Source organism: Pygocentrus nattereri, chromosome 24 (assembly GCF_015220715.1).
Source record: "Pygocentrus nattereri isolate fPygNat1 chromosome 24, fPygNat1.pri, whole genome shotgun sequence".
Lineage (NCBI taxonomy): Eukaryota > Metazoa > Chordata > Actinopteri > Characiformes > Serrasalmidae > Pygocentrus > Pygocentrus nattereri.
The window spans coordinates 30533687-30559980 of NC_051234.1; the positions used below are offsets into that span (position 1 = coordinate 30533687).

A 26294-nucleotide genomic window follows, 5' to 3' on the forward strand; every position below is an offset into this window, starting at 1 on the left:
GTAGAATGATCACTAAATCTATACTATACACCAATCAGACGTAACATCATGACCACCTCCTTGTTTCTGCGCTCATTGTCCACTTTATCAGCTCCACTTACTGTATAGCTGCACTCTGTAGTTCTACAGTTACAGACTGTAGTCCATCTGTTTCTCTGATACTCTGTTACCCTGTTCTTCAGTGGTCAGGACCCCCATGGATCCTCACAGAGCAGGTACTCAATGTGGTCCACCCTTTAACTAGGAGTAACTACCGGTGGAGCTTTTTCATGGCAGAAAGTGTGTAATCAATGTCGAATGAGCTGCAAATCTATGACCTCAAAAAGATTGAGTTCCATTACAGATATATCCAGCAGACAGTGTTCTGTACAAGGCTGCATGTGCTGTCCCTCTAATCTAAGCTTGCCTTGTTAACATTCTAGGCATGGAGCTCCAACACGGATATTCATCTCACACCCTCTCTGAAGGGCAATCAGTGAAGACGAACAGCGAGAACAGGCTACATTATTGCCTCTGCAACACGCATTGATCTACAGTCATTTTTGGGGACCGTGTAGTGTCAGCGGCACGGCCGCTGAAACCTAATGCCGAACTCTTAAGTCATTATAGCGTTAGTGAGTAGCAACCCAGTCCCTGCGGTCATTTCTTATTTTTTCTTTCCTACCAGCAGCAAAACTGAGTCGAGCAATCAAATGGCCCGATGATTTGTTGACCTCTATAGTTGTAGAGATAGTGTGAGATAAAAGAAGTGATGCACGATGATACGGCATTCAGTTTTATCTGATTATTTCATGATTTATTTTACAGGGCAACTCACTCACTTTGTTTCCTTGACTTTTTTCTTGCAATAATACGACTTTTTTCTCAAAATATTCTTAAAATATGATTTGTACTTGAAATATTTTCTTCTTCTCAAAATATCATACCAAACAACTTTTCTTCTCAAAATATTATGACTTTCTCAAAATATTATAACATATATTTATAATTATAACATAATATTTTGAGAAAAAAGTTGTAATATTTCAAGAAAATAAGTTATTTTCTTGAAATATTAATTTTTCTCAAAATATTACCATTTTCTTCTCAAAATATCATACCATATGACTTTTTTTCTCAAAATATAACAACTTTTTTCTTGAAATATTATGACTTTATTCTCAAAGTCTACTGTTTTTATTTTTATTAACAATGGCCATAAAACGCTGTCATAAAACTGAGTCATGCAATCAAATTTTGTTGATTTGTTGACATCTTCAGTTGTGCTCGAGTTAAAAGTAGTGATGCACGATGATGCACCCTTCAGTTTTATATGATTATTTAATGATTTATTTTACAGGGCAACTCAATCAATTTGTTTCTCTAAATATTACCACTTTTTTATTGAAATATTACAACTTTATTCTCGCAGTCTACTGTTTTTAATTTTATTAACAGTGGCCCTAAAACTGAGTGGAGCAATGAAATGGCCCGATGATTTCTTGAGTTGAAAGTAGTGATGCACAATGATACTACATTCATCTCGGGACTGGAAGATAATTGCTTTTTAAAAATGATTGGCACCAGACGAATGTTTACGGAAGTCCAGAGAGGGCATGAGGTAGTTATAATTTTCTGGATTGTTATTTTGAGAGATTTATCTTGTTATTTCATGATAGCAAGATTGTTCTCTTGAAATAGTGAGTTACTTATCTTGTTATATCAACATAAGAAAATTGTTATCTTGAAATTACAAGTAACTTATCTTGTTACATAAAGTTGTTACCTTAAGATAACAAGTTAATTATCCTGTGATTAAAAAAAATAATTTCAGTGGATTATGGTTCCGTTATATTCCCTGCCTGAGGGTACTGAGATGTACCCTTGAGGGAACCACCCCAGTGACAAGAGGGGAACTGCCCCAGAGACAGTTTAGTGCCTTTATTCCTGAGAGTGAGGAGCGTAACACCCTGGCTAGTTATAGTAGATGACACTGCTAAGCAAAAATAGTTAGTCAGCCTGAGAACCGTCCAGTGGTCACTCACCGTGCGTGAGGTAGAAATGGGTGCCGAGGTGGGGGTCATGGGTGGCTTAGCGGAGGGCAGGCTGAAGCGCTGGCCTGTGTCCAGGGGCGAGGAGAGGGATCGAAGCCGTTCCTCGGGTTGCTCGGGGTCACTGCGGTTGCTTTCCAAAGGGAACGGTGGAGGCTGTTTGGTCACTTGTGTTGGAGTAGTGGGTGGTGAGGAGAGGCTAGAGGCTGCGTGGCAGGACAAAGAGAGAGAAAGAGGCAGAGGTCAGATATTAGCTTCTGCATGTGGCATCGTATGTAAATGCCTTTTAAATGTTCAGTATGTAACACTAAAGCTCTTTTGAAGCTGTAGTAGTTGACGTGCGTCTGTGTTCATCTCAAATGTTCACTCTGCGTCCCTCAGCTTCCTGTCTTTGTGCTCGTCAGCTGTGACGGGACATCTGACAGCAGTATAATAACTTGCTGATTGCTTGTTTTTGTCTGTCTATTTAAAAACATTACACATGGTTCACTGCTGAAAACATATGACAACGTGCCAGACCTGAGTACAGTGGTCCTCTATGACCTGCAGCTCAGTGCATTTCACTCTTGAACTATTTCTGCAAATACATGACCAGGATAAGACAGACAGACAGACAGACAGACAGACAGACAGACAGACAGACAGATAGACAGATAGACAGATAGATAGATAGATAGATAGATAGATAGACAGACAGACAGGTAGGTAGACAGATAGATAGATTGACAGGTAGGTAGACAGATAGACAGGTAGGTAGAGAGATAGATAGTTTGACAGGTAGGTAGACAGATAGACAGGTAGGTAGACAGATAGTTTGACAGGTAGGTAGACAGATAGATTGACAGGTAGGTAGACAGATAGACAGGTAGGTAGACAGATAGATAGTTTGACAGGTAGGTAGATAGTTTGACAGGTAGGTAGACAGATAGACAGGTAGGTAGACAGATAGTTTGACAGGTAGGTAGACAGATAGACAGGTAGGTAGACAGATAGATTGACAGGTAGGTAGACAGACAGACAGATAGATAGATAGATAGATAGATAGATAGATAGATAGATAGATAGATAGATAGATAGATAGATAGATAGATAGATAGATAGATAGACAGACAGACAGACAGACAGGTAGGTAGACAGATAGATAGATTGACAGGTAGGTAGACAGATAGATTGACAGGTAGGTAGACAGATAGATTGACAGGTAGGTAGACAGATAGATTGACAGGTAGGTAGACAGATAGACAGGTAGGTAGACAGATAGATAGTTTGACAGGTAGGTAGATAGTTTGACAGGTAGGTAGACAGATAGACAGGTAGGTAGACAGATAGTTTGACAGGTAGGTAGACAGATAGTTTGACAGGTAGGTAGACAGATAGATTGACAGGTAGGTAGACAGATAGACAAGTAGGTAGAGAGATAGATAGTTTGACAGGTAGGTAGACAGATAGATTGACAGGTAGGTAGACAGATAGACAGGTAGGTAGAGAGATAGATAGTTTGACAGGTAGGTAGACAGATAGACAGGTAGACATATTGACAGGTAGGTAGAAAGATAGATAGATGGACAGATAGATAGACAGATTGACAGATAGGTAGAAAGATAGATAGATAGACAGATTGACAGGTAGGTAGACAGAGAGATAGATGGACAGACAGATAGACAGACCATCATGACTACAGAGGTCAGCAGTAATGGCCTGTGGTCATTTAGACCAGTGATGTTCGTTTTTTGGGGAACTGGAACGATGGTGGATGTTTTGAAGCATGAAACAGAGTTCCTGTAATTTATTGATGTTGGTAAAAACAGCTACTAGTTGGTCACAAGTGGATGTGTACCACGAGAACCGGTGGAAGGGTTTTACTGAGGAATGCTTAATGCCTGACACGCGCTGTCCTGATTATCTGGAGGTTATCTGGAGGACCAAACTCACAGTTACTATCAGACAGACGTGTAGGGGCTCTAGGGTAAGCTAAACTTTCCCCAGGTTACTATATTTGGTGAATATCAGTCATTTATTATTCACTAATGATAAGCAGTGCTACAGAGAAACGTTAAGACCAGTAAGTTTGATAAAGACAGCTTGATAAATGTTAGCACCAAGCATTAGCTCCTGTGAAGGGCTCGTTTCCATCGTTTAAACTTCCCCCTCATTAGACATGAAAACCTACCACTTTAACATCAGGTGACTGAACAGTTTCCCTGGTTTGATTAAAGTGAACATGCTTTCCAGGATCAGTGTTTGGTTTGAACGGGTCAACGTGTGTATTTTGTCAGTTCTCAAACATAAACGTCTGCATTGAACAGCCAGTTTATACCGATCAGTGACACTGAACAGCAACACTGACGTGCTGGTGGTGTGTTAGTGTGTGTTGTGCTGGTCTGAGTGGATCAGACACAGCAGTGCTGCTGGACTTTTTAAACACCTCAGTGTCGCTGCTGGACTGAGAATAGTCCACCAACCAAAAATATCCAGCCAGCAGTGTCCTGTGGGCAGCGTCCTGTGACCACCAATGAAGGACTAGAGGATGACCAACACAAAGTGTGCAGCAGCAGATGAGCTGTCGTCTCTGACTTTACATCTACAAGGTGGACCGACAAGGTAGGAGTGTCTAATAGAGTGGACAGTGAGTGGACACAGTGATTAAAAACTCCAGCAGCACTGCTGTGTCTGATCCACTCGCACCAGTGCAACACACACTAACACACCACCATCACCACGTCAGTGTTACTGCAGTGCTGAGAATGATCCACCACCCACATAGTACTTGCTCTGTGAGGGTCCATGGGGGTCCTGACCACTGAAGAACAGGGTAACAGAGTATCAGAGAAACAGATGGACTACAGTCTGTAACTGTAGAACTACAGAGTGCAGCTATACAGTAAGTGGAGCTGATAAAGTGGACAGTGAGGGTAGAAACAAGGAGGTGGTCAGAACGTTACGTCTGATCGGTGTACACAGCTCCCCTCTTGGTTCTTATACTGCACTGTGACCTTATGCTGTAATGCCTAAAGGTGAGCCATGTCGGATAGTAACATATCCTTCCTGAACCTTCTGTATGCTGAACCCTCAAAAGCTCAAGCCTGAAGGACAGGGCAAGAAAGGCGGCGTGAGAAGCACGTCTCCCTGTTTAACAGCTCCTTTAGAGACACAGAGCCGAGGGCCGGTGCAGCTTGCTGGGTTTTATCACACTTATTTCACACCTCGCCGAATCCTGAGGCCAGCAGGTTTCACGCTGCGTTTCCCAGCGTTCCCTCTCACCCTGCGACTCAGCAGCCAGCGTAATTCCGAAGAGCCAGAGGAGAGGGGCTGCTCACTGCAATGATTCATCTTAAAGTGATAATTCCATGAAAAATCCAATTGACACCATTTCCCCCTTTGGTCCATATTTTTGTTCACATAGGCGACTCTGTAGAGGCGACGCTGTTAGAAATGAAGGTTCTGTGCAGGTAGATTTTTCATTCATTATGGTATAAACAGTGTAGATGTTCCCTCAAAGCTCCAGCAATGGTTCTAAGGTCTGATTGTGGACCTTAAATCAGCTTCTCCAGGTGAAAAGTTGGTATTTGTACCGAATTAAATTTTAAAACAGAGCAGTAGAATAAAAGCCTGGAGGCGAGGCGGGGTGTGTGGAGTCACTACAGCTTAGAACAGATCATTTCAGTGGATTATGGTTCAGTTATGTTCCCTGACTAAAGGGACTGAGATGGAGCCTTTTTTCAAGAAAAAAAATGTTGTGATTACAGAACGACGCTTCAAAGGTCTATTAGTCTCGTAGCTGCAGTGTAAAACTAAAGACACCAAACGTCTCATCTGATCCACTACATTTTGGGCAAGGGGGACTTCGACCAGATTTGCTGTAATGAGACATGTAATAACAGGACATCAGAGCCAGAATTACTCTTTTAGTACTTTTACTTTATACTTAAGTACATTTGAAGGTAAATACTTCAGTACTTTTACTCAAGTGGAGGTCTAAAGGGAGGAACTTCTACTTTTACTGCAGTAATATTTTACCTTGGGGATCTCGACTTTAACTCAAGTACATTACTTGAGTAAGCAGTCCACCACAGCTTATCTCTCTCTAGCCCTTTTTTTCTCTTTCATGTGCTCTCTCTCTCTGTATATATACACTAGATTTCCAAACTATTCACTCACCCATCCAAATAATTGAATTCAGGCGTTCCAATCACTTCCATGCCCACAGGTGTATAAAGCCGAGCCCCTAGGCCTGCAGACTGCTTCTACAGACATTAGTGAAAGAATGGGTCGCTCTCAGGAGCTCAGTGAATTCCAGCGTGGTGCCGTGATCGGACGCCACCTGTGCAGCAAGTCCAGTCGTGAAATTTCCTCACTACTAAATATTCCACAGTCGACTGTCAGTGGGATTATAACAAAGTGGAAGCGATTGGGAACGACAGCAACTCAGCCACGAAGTGGTCGGACACATAAAATGACAGAGCGGTCAGCGGATACTGAGGGGCATAGTGCACAGAGGTCACCAACTTTCTGCAGAGTCAATCACTACAGACCTCCAAACTTCATGTGGCCTTCAGATCAGCTCAAGAACAGCGTAGAGAGCTTCATGGAATGGGTTTCCATGGCCGAGCAGCTGCATCCAAGCCTTACATCACCAAGCGCAATGCAAAGCGTGGAATGCAGTGGAGTAAAGTGCCGCCACTGGACTCTAGAGCAGTGGAGACGTGTTCTCTGGAGTGACCAATCACGCTTCTCCATCTGGAAATCCGATGGCCGAGTCTGGGTTTGGTGGCTGTCAGGAGAACGGTACTTGTCTGACTGCATTGTGTAAAGTTTGGTGGAGGGGGGATTTTCATTTTATATATATATATATATATATATATATATATATATATATATATATATATATATATATATATATATACACATACACACTGCTCAAAAAAATAAAGGGAACACTTAAACAACACAATATAACTCCAAGTAAATCAAACTTCTGTGAAATCAAACTGTCCACTTAGGAAGCAACACTGACAATCAATTTCACAGCTGTTGTGTAAATGGAACAGACAACAGGTGGAAATTATTGGCGATTAGCAAGACGCACTCAATAAAGGAGTGGTTCTGCAGGTGGGACCACAGACCACTTCTCAGTACCTTTCTGCTTTCTGGCTGATTTTTTGGTCACTTTTGAATGTTGGTGGTCTTTCCCACTCGTGGTAGCAGGAGACGGACTCTACAACCCACACAAGTGGCTCAGGTAGTGCAGCTCATCCAGGATGGCACATCAATGCGAGCTGTGGCAAGAAGGTTTGCTGTGTCAAAAAGTACAGCTCTGCCTCAATCTGTCTCATCTTGCATCTCTCTGTCTCTCTCTCTCCCTCTCTCTCTCTCCCTCTTGTGCCAAGTGTAAAGTATGGAGGTTCTTGAGTTTCCACTTTGATTAGCTGATAAGAGGAGAGAGAAACGGCCCAGAAAGACTTTGTGTGGGCCAAGAGGAGCTTCTGCTGACGGAGGCTAAATGTACTGTCGACAGCCACCATGTAGAATCGGTTCATCTGGTGAGAGATATCGCTGAAGCTAACCACTAACCACTAATGTGTCTATGTGTGAAATGCATTTGTAGTAAAGATGTTTGGCCTGCAATGACTCTGCAACGGCATTATATAAACCAATTAATCAAATTTTTATATACCGTCTTCACAGAAATATATCCTGTTGATTAACTTCAAAATTACAAAACAAATCAGTAGCCGTGGCGTTTGCAAAGGTTTGGAACAAGGTTGCAAAGACGGGCAATTCCAGCTCTGTGAAATGTCTTGTACATATTTGCTTCCACATTTTGTTGATATTTATCAGAGTCCATTCTTCTATCTGCCCTCTGTACTGTGCCACGATGCATCATACAGCCCCAAAAGAGCATAACAGATCCACCCCCCAGTGCTTAACAGCTGGCGAGGAGCTCTTTTCATCAAATGCTGCTTCTTTTTCTCCATGTCTTTGGTGACCGTGGCCAAAAAGTTCTGTTTTTACGTCATTAGTCCAAACCAAGTGTTTTCAACATGCCTCTGGCTTATCTAAATGTTGTTTTGCATACTTCAGTTGTTATCTGACATCTGTGATGAGGTTGTAAGTAAAGTTTCCTTCTGATGACTCTGATGACTCTTCCATGCAGATCATTTTAATCTACAAATCTTCTTGCAGACCATTTGTTGTCACATGGGGGTTTTACTTTGCATTTCTAGCCAGCATATATGCAGTTGTGTCAGAGTTTTCTTAGTCTTCTGGATCTTGACTTCCACAGATCCTTTGTGCATTAACACTTCTAAAAATCTTTGCTGCAGAGGTTGTTTACATCTTTTCACTCAAAAAAAAAAAAAAAAAAAAAATATATATATATATATATATTTATATATATATATTTCTGTTTAAACTTTAAAATAAGGAACAGAACATTTTAGAATTGCAAAAAAAATAAAGCATTGAAAAGTTGTGAGCGGTAAAATGAAGAGGAAATATTCTGCACTATTTCTAGGTCACTACACAAATTGAAGCCAATCTGTGACGGTAACCATGTGAAGGCCTTTGTAGAAAAAAGTCAGATTTTATTTTTAGTCTTATCTCTTCCACCGAAGCTCATGTTCAGACGACTCTCATGAGAAACTGATCTACACTCTACATTTGCTCAAACTTGTGGAGTACATGCCTGTTCGTGTGCTTGAAGCAAAAGATGGACATATTAAAAAAAAAATTCATGATAAAATTTCAAAGATTCTAATTTTTACTGAAATTGTTACCCTTATAATAAAAGTTGCTGATAATTAGAAAAGACTGCAAAATATTTCATATATTTACACACACAGACTGTTCTTTCTCACTCTCCCACGCACTACGTTCTCTTCTCCTTAGCATAATCATCAGCAGTTTGGTCTGCAGGATACAAATGATCACTGCCGCACTAGCCGACAGTAACAAAACAAGAGATGCGGGCAGCTCATCTACAAGCCCAGTGCTACATCATCCCCACTTCATCACAGCTGAGCAGCCTGGCTAAACCCTGCTGCGCCTTTTTCCTTCCAAAACATGATCACTCACGTTAACGGAAATCTCTGGTGACCCATTATGCTGATGTGCGCTTTAGACGAAGCACCGTGACTGTGCAGATTTGACGCTAGAAGAGTCCTGCAGCTGATTGGAATGAGGGAGTGTTATTTTCATTCCCAGGAGTGAAAAGGAAGCTGTGTGATGATTCCAGACAGCTTTCCTGTCTTTATACTGAGGATGGACTAGCCATTAGGACAGGGGTCGGCAACCTGCGGCTCTTTTACTGCCCTGTTGTGGCTCCACAGCTGATTCAGATCAGTAGGTAATAATAAAATAATCCTCCTTTACAGTAAAGTAAAGCTCTGCTGATCCTTCAACACAGTTTAACAGTAAATGGTCTTAAACGCTGGAGTTAATGTAGAACTGCTGATTCACCCTTTAACCCTGAAGATCAGCCCAGACGGCTGGTCACCATAGCAACACAGACAACTGTCTCGCCCAGCTAGTAGCTACGAAACGGCAAAGAGAGAGATTTAAGATGATCATCGATAATTTGGAGACGAATGGACTTATTTGCATTTATAATCACTCCAGCTGGACTCCTGATACGTCTAATCTGCAACGAGAATCTAACAAACACTAAAAAGTCACGAAGCTGAAGTCAGATTCTTGTTCAAATTTTCCAGTTCCACCTTAAATGGTGCATCGGTTATATTCTGGCACCTCAGTCACCATTTAAGGTGGAATGGGAAAATTTGAACATGATGCTGGCGAATGAGAAGCGACTTCAGCCTCGTAAAAAAGTTGAAGGCAAAGTTGAAGGTCGAGACATTTTGCAAGAAACTGTTGTACTTTTGTGGAAAAGTTTCCTGCTGGAGATGCGAGAAGAGCAGCTGTAGCTGAGCTAAAGCTTAAAGCAGAGCAAAGTGAGTCTGTTATGGTTTATATTACGTTCTTTAACCTATACTATGACATTAGCACATACATATTCAGAGTCAAGCCAATGCATATTTAGAGACATATTTACAGCTAAGATGGTAAAATGGACATAAGAATGAGGCGGCTGCTATTTTGGTTGTTTTTTTTACTGATCGGACTAAATGGCTCCTCTTAACATTTGGGTTGCCGACCCCTGCATTAGGACTACGGGGAGAGTTCTATCCACTCTTTCTGTTGGCCCGTCCCAAACGGCACGTCAAGACCTGTGGTTCTTTTCACCTTGAAGAAAACAAGAACGTGCCGACATATAGAGCAAGAATCTCAGAGGTTCTAGATTTCAAAGGGTGTACTTGGGACAGACAATGTACAGGCAAAACACAGACTTTCATACCCAGTGAAATTGTGCTATCAATCATTCTTTCTTATATTTTCATATTAGCTAGTTTAATAGTACATCAAGCATAATGCAGGTCAATGAAGGGGTAATTTAGTAAAGAAATTTGCGTCGGAGACCAAAAAGGGGGCGCTAATTAATTTGGCTTTGCCAAGGACACAAAGGGCACATGTGACCCCTTTTGAGCTCTAAAATAAGAAATGAGACACCCTATACAAGCACACACAAATACCAGCTGCCAGGGCACATAATTTCACTATATGACCCTCCCTCACTGCCAAAATCTAACCAAATGTAGTCAAAAAGTGGTAAAGACTGTGGCTATTTTGCTAATTAGTATAACTTGCAAACCAGTCACCCAGTTAGTCACCCTGGTAACGTTGAAATCTGAGTTAAAGGTTTAGGATTTGAATCTTTGGCTGCATACCTAGTTAGCTAGCTTGGAACAAAGCAGTTACCTTAGCGATTTGTTACTGGCTACATATTTATTTCAGAGCTATCCGTAAAGCAGCCTGCTAACAAGCTAGCAATATAGCCACTCTACCATTTAAACTCCTCGAGACCACCGGTGGGTCCAAACCGCACTCGGTCATGTTCTTCATAACGTTCATGTTCCATAAGCTCCATTCAGAAGCTGGGCGTCGTGTGAGGCTGTAGCTCTTCTCTCCAGTCTAATAGACGGTGACGTCATTTTAAACCCTTATAATAAAAGAAGCTGAACTTTGTTTTTCTACTGAAAGTCGACCCGTTTTTCCCCAAATCTGGGCTCTAAACTATAAACAGACGGCGTCTCTTCAGTGATCTGCTCTGGAAACATCACTTTTAGAAAACAACACAAAGAGCGGCCGAGATTTTTGGCCTTCAGCAGTGAATTGTAAGCATGTAGTGATATGTGGAGATCATAAAACACATGTTCTGTTCATTTGAGGGGAACTTTTACAAAATAAATAAATAAATCAAATAAAAATGGACATTTATTTCATGCAGTTACTGAATAAATTGCCTTACGACTTGGTCACGTAGATTCAGATGGACAAACCAAAATACACCCTAGAGAATAAGAGGCCAGTGAGAGTACACTGAAGGATGGCTGGTGTCTGGCCAATGGGCCAATCAGGACCTGAATCCAAGGCCAATTTCGGCTCCCAGTTCATTCCTGTTTTAAACTCCTGCCACCCTTAACTGAGATCAAACTCAACCAACATAATCCTTCCTCTTTCAAGCCAGCCTTCCCTGCCTGCCAGCCAAAATTCGCACAAAGAGCGTCACTTTACATATGAATTGTGGTCTGAAAAGCCAGCTTTTTCAAGAGACTGGTCTCTTCAAAGTTACCAACACATCACAGGCCAAAAGAGGGTAACAATATCTGCGATCACAGTAACGGCAATGTGAACAAACTCCTTCTCAGCGCATCAGTCGAGGCTCAATCGGTCACCTTAGAAGTCTAGCTATTGCATTAATGTATGAGTACAGCGCGAATGGCCACTAAAGTGGCTACATTGATTAGCAGTCCAGGAGGATTTACCCTGTGAGTGAAAGTGAGCAGCATGCGGTTGAGACAGTGGCTAAATCCATGCTGATATGTGTGTGCCCCTCTCAACAGGACTCAACATGACCGCCTCTGATGTTTACCCTTTGGACACAGGGTCACCAACTTTATCCCTCAGTGGACACTGACCTCAGACCTTGTGTCAGATCAATTAAGCCGATGTTCCACTCCCAGAGTTCTGTGCACTGAAGGATCAGCCTTCCAGACTCTTTTACTAAAATATTAAATTTTATTCAAAATATGTTTTATATTCCTGAAGCACAAAAAAACTAAATTTAAAGACAGATTGTCACTCCACCTACATTTTTAACCCCTTAAACTTCAAGGGCTCATGACCTCTGATTCCTCACTATCATAACTATTTAGCTCACATAGCTTTTACAGTTTTTGAGTAATAAACCATATGATTCAACTAATTATACTTTATCTTCTTTATATGACTTCCAAAGACAACAAAAGTCAAATGAAAATCGATAAAAACAGTTGGCAAAACTGAAAATCAAAAAAACATTAAAAGCTCCAGAGAAAATGGGACCCCTAACAACAGTGCCAAGACCTGGCTGACCACCAAGACAGCCCCCCCCATCAGATAAACAGCACTTAAAGCTTTGATCTCTGAGAGAGAGGAGAACATCAAGCTGCTTCAGATCTGAAAACATCCACAGGTGTTTCTGTCCATCCTTCCACTGTGAGAAGACCACTCAGCGCTGTGGGTCTGAAAGGACGTGTAGCTGATCAAGAAGAACCTCACTGAGAAAAGGAGACGGACACATCAAACAAAGAAGCTGGGCGATGGACTGACCACCCCAGAGTCCAGACCTCAGCACCACTGAATGGGTTTGATTACTTCAGAAAATCAACCAGCGTCTCAGACTGAACTTTGGAGGAGTGTCTGCAGATTCTTTGAGGAGCTGGGAGTGATATGTGGTCTTATTTGCAGTATTATACTAGAAGCCAAAGTGAGCTGCTTTGAGGTAGGTGGCTTTGTCTTCTTCTACCAACTGCAGGGAAATATGGCAAAACTGTTGTCTGAGGCGTCTGAGCATGTGATAACGACACAGCAGATCGAGACTCAATGGAAGGAATGCTGGAACATTCCTTTAAAGAATGAATGGGCAGTCGTGGCCTGGAGGTTGGGGAACCAGTCTTGTGACCAGAAGGTCGCCGTTTCGATCCCCTGAGCCAACAGTACGTGACTGTAGTGCCCTTGAGCAAGACACCAAACCCCCAACTCCTCCCCGGGCTTTGTGAATAGGGCTGCCCACCGCTCTAGGCAAGTGTGTTCACTGCCCCCTAGTGTGTGTGTGTTCACTAGTGTGTATGATGGATGGGTTAGATTGTGGATGTGAAATGTACCTGTTGTGGGACTAATAGGGTTCACTTATTAATAATAATAATAATTGGCTTGCAGTTTGAGTTAACAGCCTTATAATGAATCTAGCACTAACATAACAAAGTCAATTTAAAAAATCATTACTAAGAGAAACATTTATGTGAACTCATAGCTGGCCTGTTAATGAGAGTCCAGTTTGAGTTTTAAGTGGACATAAGCAGCTCTGCAAAGGACAGCGTCGTCCACATTCAGAAGCTAATTAGGGAGCAAATGTGAGTGTCTGAGACTGCATGCTGCTGTGTGATGGATCCTGCAGGGTGAGAGACAGAGCCCTGCTGATGAGAAGACATACACACACACACACACACACACACACACACACACACACACACACACAGAGGAAGGCAGGACACAACGACCTCACCAACCTGCAGTACTGTCTCCCTACCCACTTCACACTCAGCTACAGCATCTGCTTATGTGTTTGTACAGATTACTTTCTGAATATGGCAGTATGTGTACCAAACAATTAAACCTCAATAAAACACCTAAAAATACACGTTTGTGTTTTCTAATTATAAATGCTTCAATTATAGCAAAATCACATTGAGCTACTTTTAAGTGCACTGTTCTACTTTAAAGATCAAATCGTTGTTAAAATGCACAGACACGGTTATGCAATCTGCATAGAAAGGTATTAGAAGTTGAATAGGATGTCCTGGAGCAGCTGCTCAAAAACCTGAGATCATCATGTCCAATCTCTGGCAGCCAACGTTGGGCTGTAGAGCAGTGGAACAGTGATACAGCACCATTTAATACCTTTGGGATGAGCTGGAGTCGTGTTTGTGAGCCAGACCATGTTGTTCAACATCAGTATTTGTATTAGTGCTTTTGTGGCTGAATGCAATCAGGCTTTCACAGCAATGTTCCAACATCTAGTGCAAAAGCTTTCCAGAAGAGGAAAGGCTGTTACTGCAGTAGTTACTGCCCCGTGTTTCACTGCAATAGGGTACAAGAGGCCCTACGCACACTGTGTCAAGCAACAACAAAGCAGCTACCTTGAAGATGCGGCTGCTTCTAGAAAGCTGTAGTGCCACCTAGAGCAGCTGATGGGGATCTGTGCTACTGGTATGAGAAGTGAGGATGCGGTGAAGCTAAACGAGGACAACGTGGCAAGTGCCCAGAGTTTTCCGCCCCCAGACTGTGTCCCCTGATCAGAATCCAGCCCCTATGATGCTGCCTTTTGTCGCTCGCCCGTAGTCATCCTGACGCATCCTCTGATTCAGAGTGCACATGCTGGGAGTGAAATGAGGTGGACGCAAGAGCCAGGAGCTGCTTTCACTGCTGCTGTCTCTGGTTGTGTCCCTATTTGATGACATGGGCTTGATGTGGCAGAAGCTTCTAGCTGTGTTCTGTAGTGGCGCCGTCCGAACATCCTCCAAGAATGGGAAAGTAGCAGATTACAGCTTCGTAATAGTGCTCCAGCGCTTTTTTTTCTTTTACTTTTAAATGAGTTTCCTTCTTATGAAGGACCTATCTTTACTCATGTTTGGCTGCCATTATAGAGCAAAGAAAAATGCTTTAGAGTAAACTTTTCCAGCATGAATTATGAAATATGCATGAAAAAATGTTGAAAGTGGCAAAATAGATTGTGAAAGTATTTTGAGGGGTTACTTTGCGTGGTGTTACAGTAGGCAGATGCAGCCAAACCGTAGCTCAAGAATCAAGGTCTGAACCAATCTATGGCTCAAAAATTGAGGTCTGAACCAAACAGCAGCTCAAGAATCAAGGTCTGAACAAAACCGTGACTCAAGAGTTGAGGTCTGAACAAAACCGTGGCTCAGGAATCGAGGTTTGAACCAAACTGTGACTCAAGAATCGAGGTCTTAACCAAACGGTGGCTCAAGAATCGAGGTCTGAATCAAACTGTGACGTTATGTGATGTGATGAGACAAGTTAAGATAAGATAAGGCTTTATTGTCATTCGCATCACACGTGGTACATTAGGTGGAACGAAATAGTGAACTAAAGGTTCCAGTTAACTCCCAAAAGTAACAATAAACAGTAAAGTGCCAATAACAGCAGCATGAGTACGAGGTAGAAGGTGTACGTCTTAATACTGGTGATGTATAAAGTGACATGTATAAAGTGACATGTGTAGGGGTGATACAGTGGAGGGTTGATATAGTGGAGGGGTGATATAGTGGAGGGGTGATATAGTGGAGGGATGATATAGTGGAGGGGTGATATAGTGGAGGGGTGCTATAGTGGGGACACTGGTTCAGTACAGCAGCAGAGATAAATAAGTGGACATGAAGTGCCGTTGCAGTGACGTCTAACTGGAGTTTAAGAGTCTTACGGCTTCAGGGAAGAAGCCGTTCCTCAGTCTGGTTGTTTTACTCTTAATGCTCTTCAACCTCCTACCTGAGGGGAGCAGGACAAAGAGTGTGTGTGCTGGGTGGGTGGGGTCCTTCATGATGCCAGTGGCCCTTTTCCTGCATCTGGAGGTGTAAATGTCCATGGTGGTGGGAAGGCTGACTCCAACAGTCCTCTGTGCAGCCTTCACCACCGTCTGCAGAGCTTTCCTTTCTGCCGCAGAGCAGCTTCCGTGCCACACGGTGATGCTGGAGCACAGAACGCTCTCCACCACACATCTGTAGAATGAGGTGAGGACTGAGCTACCGAGTCCAGCACGCCTCAACCGTCTGAGCCTCAAGAATCGAGGTCTGAACCAAACTGTGGCTTAATAAATGTTTCAAGATTGGAATGTATAAAAGGATGTGTCCATTGTGCCCGAGGGCAGTAAAAACTGTATGTACTGCAACTGCCATTGTTGCCATAAAGCAACCACTAGATTTGACGGATTTATACAAAATCCATTAAAATCTCAATTATTAAAAATGAACGCTGTTTCATGATATCTATAGTTGTGTGTGAATATTGAATTATTCACACACAGGCCTTCAGAGTTCTGGCTTTGCCATGTGATATGAAGTATATCCAAAAAGCATGATCAAATAAAAGTATACCATGTTATTAAGAAAGCTTTCCCAAAGGAAAATTTTAAAAAAAGTTTTTTATATAGTAGCAAGGCAAAAAAATTGTTACTGTTGCCATATGGCAACACAATGCAGTAAAGGGTTAATGTTAGCCAGCTGGCTAATTATTCCTAACCAAAGCTTTACTATTAAAGTACAGTGGCTCTTGATTAAAACTGATAATCTATATGTTTATTGATAAAACTAAAAATGTAAAGTTGTTGTCTATATGTTCTATTGCAGGAACCTGTTAGCTAGCTAAATTAGCTAATGCAAGCTAATGTTCAATGTAATCTAATGTACATTAGATTGGATTGAGACTTGACTGAGCATTTGATCTCTTTACTGTAAGACAAATATTACCTCAAGTCATTTCTTTTCATTAAAACAACTAATTTACTCTTACTTGAAAAATGTTATGGATTGCTTTTAGTGGTGTTCGAGTACGCTATCACTGCAGTAGCATCACTGTTCAGTGCACAGCTTTTCAGTTCTCTAACAAAGCTCATCATTTATACTGGTGTCATCACTTCTTCTATATATAGAAGCCAAATCCCAGAAGACTTGCGCTTCAAACGCTTTACTTTAATCGTGAAATCACTTTAAAGACGAATTCAGAATAATGTGAACAATGTTGCTTCTTGGCCTAGATTATTTTTGGACTCCAGGCTTGAAACGGCCTTTGAAGCCCTTTGAAGTCTTCCAAAAGCCTGGCGTTCAGTCCAGCAAGAGGCGACGGTCATATTGGAAGCACATTTATCCCCTTGACCATCACATTAGTGGCTCAGAAGGGGCATGACGCTGCCTTTGCAGTTATTTTGTAACAGATACCTTTGCTCTGCCACTCAAAGGTTTTCAGCTCAGCCGTTTTGCAATGGACTCCAGTGCATTTACTATCACTCTTTAGAAGACTGGCTGGAAGGAAGATTTATGTGACTATCAGCTGAAATTAAAATAGACATTCCCTTTTGTTAATTCAGATCACTTGTCATATTAGGCGTAATAGATTTACATACTTTACATACATAAGATAATTCTTGTTTCTTAGTAATCTATATAAGCACTTTGTCTGCCTCTAAAACATCATCTTAGTTTTGTTTATGCTACTGTGCAACAGCAGGTGGGGTAAAACAACTTTAAGGCGTTCCTGAGTGGAACAAGTAAATAAATGGTGGCTCGATCACTGGGAGATTGTAAGATCCCTGGAGAGCGCAAGACAGCATAACTATCTTCGCTCTCTCTGGGTGGGCAGGATGAGTCTACCCACCTCATCACAGATACAGGCATCTGTTAGTTGACATGACAGATTGGGCAGTGAGCAGTCTCCTCCAAGTGCACTGAGCTGTCCAATTGCATTAATGGCGGTTTGAACAGATGCAGACAAACCGTGGCTCAAGAATTGGGATCTGAACCAAACCGTGGCTCAAGAATCGAGGTCTGAACCAAACTGTGGCTCAAGAATCGAGGCCTGAACCAATCCGTGGCTCAAGAATCGATGTCTGAACCAAACCGTGGCTCAAGAATCGATGTCTGAAGCAAACCGTGGCTCAAGAATCGAGGTCTCAACCAAACTATAGCTCAAGAATCAAGGTCTGAACCAAACTGTGGCTCAAGAATCGAGGTCTGAACCAAACTGCGGCTCAAGAATTGAGATCTGAACCAAACTGTGGCTCAAGAATTGAGGTCTGAACCATACCCTGGCTCAAGAATCGAGGTCTGAACCAAACTGTGGCTCAAGAATCGAGGTCTGAACCAAACTGTGGCTCAAGAATCGAGGTCTGAACCAAACTATAGCTCAAGAATCGAGGCCTGAACCAATCCGTGGCTCAAGAATCGATGTCTGAACCAAACCGTGGCTCAAGAATCGATGTCTGAAGCAAACCGTGGCTCAAGAATCGAGGTCTCAACCAAACTATAGCTCAAGAATCAAGGTCTGAACCAAACTGTGGCTCAAGAATCGAGGTCTGAACCAAACTGCGGCTCAAGAATTGAGATCTGAACCAAACTGTGGCTCAAGAATTGAGGTCTGAACCAAACCGTGGCTCAAGAATCGAGGTCTGAACCAAACTGTGGCTCAAGAATCGAGGTCTGAACCAAACTGTGGCTCAAGAATCGAGGTCTGAACCAAACTATAGCTCAAGAATCAAGGTCTGAACCAAACTGTGGCTCAAGAATCGAGGTCTGAACCAAACTACGGCTCAAGAATTGAGATCTGAACCAAACTGTGGCTCAAGAATCGATGTCTGAACCAAACCATGGCTCAAGAATCGAGGTCTGAACAAAACTGTGGCTCAAGAATTGAGGTCTGAACCAAACTGTGGCTCAAGAATCGAGGTCTGAACCAAACTGTGGCTCGAGAATCAAGGTCAATTAACCGTGCATTTGGAGAATCATTACACCCCTACTAGATGGTGCATATGAAAAGCAAGTCTGACTTGACTTGAGCCTTCCACACTGCTTTGGAAGCCTAGCCTGAGCTATTTCACACTATCGCTATTCGTCATCTTTCAGCAACCGGCAGTCAATAACCCAGTTTTTATGAGAATCTCAAGGACAGAGCCACAAATATATATTTATGACTCAGCGTCCCACCTAGTTCCAATGAATCACAGGTACAGTCTGGGCTGATATGCTGGGCCAGGTGTGTGAAACTAATATTTGGCTGTTAATGCACTTGTTCTTCACGAGCCGAGTCAGGTGGGTTTAAGGTTGCAAAGCTGCCGTTTGCTCCATCTCTTGACATTTCAGGCTGTTTACCATCGCTCTCCAACCAACTCAGCAGCAGCATGACTGTTTCTTTATTTAGCCCTCACCGCTGACACTTATTCCTGAGAACAAGCTCTCATAGTGTTATCAATTTCTGTCTGCTTCTCTCTTTAATTTGCAGAAAATGCAGTTTGGCTCTGCTAGCGATGGTGCAGAACTTTACAGAAGCTCACATGTAGGTAGATGACCTGACAGGACACTCAGGAGGTCAGAAGGTTCAAGGCAAGTGTGTTTGCATATGTGATCCTCAGTGTCACCTCACATCATTGATAACTCCATTGACATGCATATACTTACAGCAATACATGGCTGCTTTAGTTTAACAAGCCGGCATTTTGTGTAAAATAGCAAATATGAAAATGGAAAAAGTAACACATGAATAAAACATTACATTGACACACACACACACACACATTTTCTAAGTCGCTTCCCCCTCAGGGTCGCGGGGGGGTTGCTGGAGCCTATCCCAGTGGTCATTGGGCGGACGGCAGGATATGCCCTGGACAGGTCGCCAGTCCATCGCAGGGCAGTACATTGACATAGTTTTTTCCTATAATAAATAAACTAAAATATGAAATTCTGTTTATGTACTATCAGTGGGAAATGCTTAGTGCTTTCTAGGCCTATTGACATCTGGGGACTAAACAAAAGGGTTAAAATCGTGAAATACCAAAAGAAAAACTTTCCAATCTGAATTATTTCCACTGTGTTATCAACGTGGATACAACCAAGCTAGCTCATCCTTTGGTTAGGACTTCAGAAGTTGGACAGAAGACCTAACGTGTCAGATTAACCATTAATGTAATGATATCATTAATGTAATTCTGAACTATTCATGGAATCAGATGAACTAAAAGTCACTGTAGGCCTTTGGAAAGTTCTAGATACATCATTGACTGAATACGAGTGGTAGTCCAACCAGGTTTCAGTCAGCTGTTAGGAACGGAAAACAGACATCTATGTCAGGGCTCTTTACAGTAAGAGCGACTGCAAAACTACGACCATATACAATATATTTTTGTTGTCAGAAGCAAATAAAAAAATCTCCATTTTTCAGTTTTTGACATATTTTTAAAATGCCTGTTGCCGGTTACATCGTTTGTGAATTTCATTAAGAATTATCCAAAAGAAACGGCTCAAAATGACCTGGGAAAACATCTGGTTCCACTGACTTACATTAAAAGTTTTTTCCTTCTCCTGTAAAGTTACCATTTTTATTCATATGTCTGTTGAAAGCTTCAAATAAAACATATGGAGCGTCTTTTTGTCTGTGTTTTAATCTAAAGTGGTCCAAAAACGTTAAGGTGCAAAAGCACTAGCTTACAGCTAACGTACTATAAGAAATCCCATAGCAGAGCTAGCCCAACTTTGCATCATATCATAATCACGGTTTGCCTCTGTGTAATGTGCTATATAGTATAAAGTACTATATTTTATACATGTGGAAGTGAAGTCCTCACTTGAATAAAGTACATTCAAAGCCTTTTCCACTGTGGGAACCAGTGAATTGTTCCCACAACATATTTCTCTAATTGTTGGCCTCACAAAACAAAAAGAACACACACACACTGACAACACGTTGTGTGTAGAGCAACATCTCAACAGCCTCATTTGGGCATCAGTACAGTCCTACTGTCTTCTTCCCACAGGCACCTTCTGTTTACCCTTCAGAAACTACATGATGACAAGGAGGCCCTGAACAAAAATCCCTCAAATCCGCACTTTCAAGGTGGATAAAGTAAATGTTTCTGTGTGTGTGGTAAGCTTTGATAAAACGAGGTTGCCGGATGCTGCACAACTTTGTTCCGATGTGTTGTTAAACCATTATAATAGCGTGTTATTAAAAGTGGGTGGCCCACAGCTTAGTGGATAATATCTGCTTCAATTACAGCTTCTCTGAATCCCAAACAAACTTTGACAACAGGGACGGATTAGACCTCTGTCTGCTTTGGAAAATCCTGTGAAAAGAGAAAACATCTACACGCAAGCCAAAGTGCACAGGAGGCATGTGTGTGTGTGTGTGTGAGAGAGAGAGTTGTCAGTGTTTACATTAAGTGCTTGCTCTCTGTTCTGGTTTACCCTTTGCTCCCCTGTCCACTACTATAACGTCACTATCCCCCAAGTGACTCGGACACCAGCCCATAATGTACTACTGCTCTCAGTGATGACAGCCTACTTGTCCTATCTGTGCAGTAACTTCAGTGGACCTGGTTTCAGAACAGAAGGCTAGGAGAAGTCCCACAATGATGATCTACAGTTACAGATTGGAGACCACCAAGAAATGGAGGTCTATAGTGAAAGAAATTTGACAGAGATGAAAGTTGGCTAGCATGAAATGCAGGTCTGCCTGATCTGTGGTTACAGATCAAAGAACTGGGAAAAATGGACGTCCATGGTTAAACGATTGAGGGATGAAAGTGGTGGAGGTGGAGGTCTATAGTCAAAGATTGAGGGATGGAAGTGGGTACAAAGAGATGGAGGTCTATAGTTAAAGAAGTGAGTTACCAAGAGATGGAGGTCTATAGTTAAACACTGAGGGATGGAAGAGGGCTAACAAAAGATGGAGGTCTATAGTTAAACACTGCGGGATGGAAGAGGGCTAACAAAAGATGGAGGTCTATAGTTAAACACTGCGGGATGGAAGAGGGCTACCAAGAGATGTTGATCTATAGTTAAAGATTGAGGGTTAGAAGTGAGTTACGAAGAGATGGAGGTCTATAGTTAAACACTGAGGGATGGAAGAGGGCTACCAAGAGATGGAGATCTATAGTTAAACACTGAGGAATGGAAGAGGGCTACCAAGAGATGGAGGTCTATAGTTAAACACTGAGGAATGGAAGAGGGCTACCAAGAGATGGAGGTCTATAGTTAAAGATTGAGGGATAGAAATGGTTATCAAGAGATGGAGGTCTATAGTTAAAGATTGAGGGATAGAAGTGAGTTATCAAGAGGTGGAGGTCTATAGTTAAACATTGAGGGAAGGAAGAAGGCTAACAAGAGACGGAGGTCTATAGATAAACACTGAGGAATGGAAGAGGGCTAACAAGAGACGGAGGTCTATAGCTAAACAATGAGGGATGGAAGAGGGCTACCAAGAGGTGGAGATCTATAGTTAAAGACTGAGCAATGGAAATGGACTTTCCAGAAATGGAGGTCTATAGTTAAAGACTGAAAGGTGGAAGTGAGTTACCAAGTAATTTAAGTCCATAGTTAAAGATCAAGAGGTGAAAGTGGACAAATGGAGGTCTATGAACAAAGATTAAGGAATGAAGACTGGCTACCAAGAAATGGAGGTCTATAGTTAAAGATAGAAAGATTTACATTTATGGCATTTGGCAGACACTCTTATCCAGAGCGACTTACAGTTTGATCATTTTACACAGGTAGGTGAAGGTGGTGTCAGGAGAATTGCCAAAGGACTCTTATTGGTATAGTGAAGGGTGTTTACCCAGGCGGGGCACTGAACCCCAGTCTACAGCATAGAAGGCAGAGGTGTTACCCACTACACTAACCAACCACACCAGAAAGATTAAAGTTGGTTACCAAGAAATTAGAGTAGGAAAATGTGAGGAAAGGAGGGCTGGGCGTGGATTATCAGGACTATAAACAGTAGCCTTCTGAGTTGTTGTGATGTCCAGTGGCTCTGCAGGAGTTGCGAAATGAAGGTCAATGAAAGAACTACAAGGGACATGAGAAAGGACTGAGATGAAGAAGAAAGGAGGCCAGGCGTCCATGTTTTTACGAGGCACAATGAAACTAAGTTGTTTAAATAGCAGCTTTGTGCACATCGTAAACTTGAGCGAGCAGAACTGGTACCAGGAAAATCGAACAAATATAAAAAGTCTCAGTTCATCTCAGTGATTGAATTATGTAGGTATTTTGAAAAATCAGTGGAAATTGCCCTTCAGTATGAATGTTTGGTTTGTGAGGCCAGCCATAAATGTGATGTATAAACATGTAACACCACTAAAACGGGGATTTGACCACAAATCCGTGGCACACTTTGCACTGGAAAGCCTAAGTCAGTATCCGGAAGCAGCCACAACACACACACTTTTTATGAAGCACACTAAAACGCTCCGACTGTAAACGTCTTCTTCCCGGCAGAATCACAACCTGAGATATATAAGCCATCTTTGTGATATAGTGGAGTCTGTAAGTAATTGTAAGTAACTAAGCAAAACGTATTCAACCCACAGGTGAACTTTTTTACATGTTTCAAATACATTTCAAATACATTCCAATTCATAATGAAATTCATTGTAAACACTAAATGTATTTCAGTTACACCGATCAGGCGTAACATCATGACCACCTCCTTGTTTCTACACTCACTGTCCACTTTATCAGCTCCACTTACTGTATAGCTGGACTCTGTAGTTCTACAGTTACAGACTGTAGTCCATCTGTTTCTCTGATACTCTGTTACCCTGTTCTTCAGTGGTCAGGACCCCCATGGACCCTCACAGAACAGGTACTATTTGGGTGGTGGATCATTCTCAGCACTGCAGTTACACTGACGTGCTGGTGGTGTGTTAGTGTGTGTTGCGCTGGTCTGAGTGGATCAGACACAGCAGTGCTGCTGGAGTTTTTAAACACCTCAGTGTCACTGCTGGACTGAGAACAGTCCACCAACCAAAAATATCCAGCCAACAGCGTCCTGTGACCACTGATGAAGGACTAGAGGACGACCAACACAAACTGTGCAGCAGCAGATGAGCTGTCGTCTCTGACTTTACACCTACAAGGTGGACCGACAAGGTAGGAGAGTCTAATAGAGTGGACAGTGAGTGGACACAGTGTTTAAAAACTCCAGCAGCAAAGTAAAGTAAAGCAGTAAAGTTTATTTTCCTTCTTACTTTTTTTGATATACGAGGTTTTGTCCTGACAGCAATAGCAACGATGCTCTTCAGCATTTCCTAGATTTTTTTAACACGGTGCTGGTACTAAATCACTTTCTTACTGGTTTCCAGAAGGCCGTGGGGCTCTGACTGACGTCTGCCTGCCCTCTCTTCGTGGTCTTTGCGCTTCTTGCTTCCTCTCAGGCTGCTGAACCTCTTCATGGCTGCAGGAAGGATGCTGGGTTGAGGCCGGGCAGTGCGGAGGTGAGCATACCTGAGGCTCAGGCACAACGCTGACTGATCCTCAGTAAAGGTCCAGCAGTGCACTCCGGTCCAGAATACGCAGCCAATTCAGAATACACAGTGAGCCCAGAGCAGAAATTGCCAGAAGCTTCACGTGGATAACAAGCGCAAGAATCCTTTCGGCCGAGAGCAGATGAGAGTCACAGCGGTGAGGAGTTGTTATGGGCCGCAGGCATGCTGCCAGGCAGTAATTCCAACGGGAGAGGACTTGTGTAAAGCTCCTTGAGGAAAGGACAACCACTCACTCCTCCTCAGGCTCATGCATTCTGCTTCTGCGTTCCTCCTTTCATATCTCTCTCTCTCTCTCTCTCTCTCTCTCTCTCTCTCTCGATCAGAGGCCACAGAGTTGGCCTCCCTTCAGCAGATTGTCAGGTGCAGCTGTGTGTGTGTGTGTGTGTGTGTGTGTGTCAAAATAGCCTATGTTGTAGAGACACTGTAAAAGGAAACCAACACAGATACGCAAAGCCTCCGCCACTGATTGGCTGAACAGCCGCCTCCCTCCCACCCCTGGACACTCCATCTCTCAGTGTGTGTGTGTGCGTGTTTCACATTACACTGTGGAGTTGATTAAACGTCTTCCTGAACTGACAGCTTTACAGCCTAAACAAACAAATAGATCAACACTATAAAAATAATTCAAAGTCAGCTCGGGGAACTTATTACACAGCATTTCCGACTGAATCCTTTTTCACTGCAGCCATAAAATTGCATTTGCATCTGTTTTGAAGGTCCCTCAGCTGAACTCTGCATCTTATTCTTGATGAACACTGATGAGGAGTTTTTATAGCTGTTCTTTTATTGCGGCAGAAAATGCAGAAAACTGCAATTGTCTGTTTTATCTCTGCCGTCTTTGTGGAGGGGTGTGAACTGTTTTTCACAGCAGGTGGGTTCTTGCCCCTCCTTGTTCACTTCTCATTGCTCACTAGCAGCTCAACATAGAATCACAACTGCATCCTAATTCACCTGATGACACAGTTACGGCGGGAAATATTTTATTTGCTTATGTTAATTAATATGATTGTATGATTTGTATTCCACCTCCAGGGGGCAGTGCCGAAAAAAATAAACATAACTTGAGGGTCCAACTACAGAGCCCCGCTGGTGACATCCCGTGTAATCAACAGTAATGCTTGGCCACGCCTTATTAATGCGTGGGAACGAGATCCTAATGTGTGGCCACAACATAGTGAGGCATGGGAATGAGATAATTATGTCATGGCCACGACTTAGTAAGCTGTGGGAATTAGATAATTAAGTCATGGCCACAACATAGTGAGGTGTGGGAATGAGATAATTAAGTCATGGCCGCAACTTAGTAAGCTGTGGGAATGAGATCAAGGCCATGCCCTAGGATCTCATTCCCACAGCTTAGTAAGTCATGGCCACAACCTAATTATCTTGTTCCCATGCCTTAATAAGTCGTGGCCATGCTTTATTTGTATTTATACTGCATGTCACCAGTGGGGCTCCGTACACTACAGCTCATCCAGCCCAAACTTCTCAAGCCCTCTCCACACATGCACTTTTCCCAGGAATTTAACCGTAATTAAATGGGAATGGTGAACTCAAGCTGGGGTGGACATCTTGCTAAAGCTGACATGGCACTTCACCTGCACCAGACAGATTGATTCCAGGGAAATTCCCAGGAGAGCCCATGTGCAAACGGAAGCCAGTGCATTATCGGAAATTACAAAGAATCAATGCAAACTAAAGAATCATTTATAAGCTAAACATAGCAGCATGTTGCATTTGACCATTCTGAACTGGTTTACATCGAGGACTGAATTGTGAAGAAAAAAACAATCAATTTTTCTTATAAAGCAATAAGACACAATGTGTTCAAACTCAACAAATAGTTTAATTTGAGATTAATAATTATTTCAACAGACACAAGCAATATAGTGGGCTATGATTTCAAAGAATTGAGGTCGTTAATCAACACTAAATTTGTTATAACCACGACAGAACTGCCACGTCTATAGAGGCACTGAAGTAATTAAAAGTAATTGTGGACCTGACCATAACTGGAAGGTCATCTAGAGCCAGCATCATTTTTAGTTTAGTTTAGGTTTCTTACA

At 42.4% G+C, this 26294-nt stretch overlaps 1 protein-coding gene across 4 annotated transcripts in view; it reads right to left on the reverse strand.

Annotated features, from left to right (window-relative positions):
• The window catches only part of LOC108434244 (5'-AMP-activated protein kinase subunit gamma-2-like), a 147248-nt gene that overhangs the window by 65358 nt on the left and 55596 nt on the right, over nucleotides 1-26294 (reverse strand). For 3 of the 4 annotated variants that reach the window (XR_001858352.2, XM_017709245.2, XM_017709246.2), the window contains exon 4: nucleotides 2025-2236. Coding sequence is in view for 3 of the 4 variants with exons in the window: in XM_017709245.2 (XP_017564734.1) it covers nucleotides 2025-2236 (212 nt within the window). In the remaining variant the exon portion in view is untranslated. Of the gene's footprint in view, nucleotides 1-2024; nucleotides 2237-24035; nucleotides 24594-26294 lie in introns of those variants that run through there. The other variant, XM_017709247.2, reaches the window with a different exon arrangement.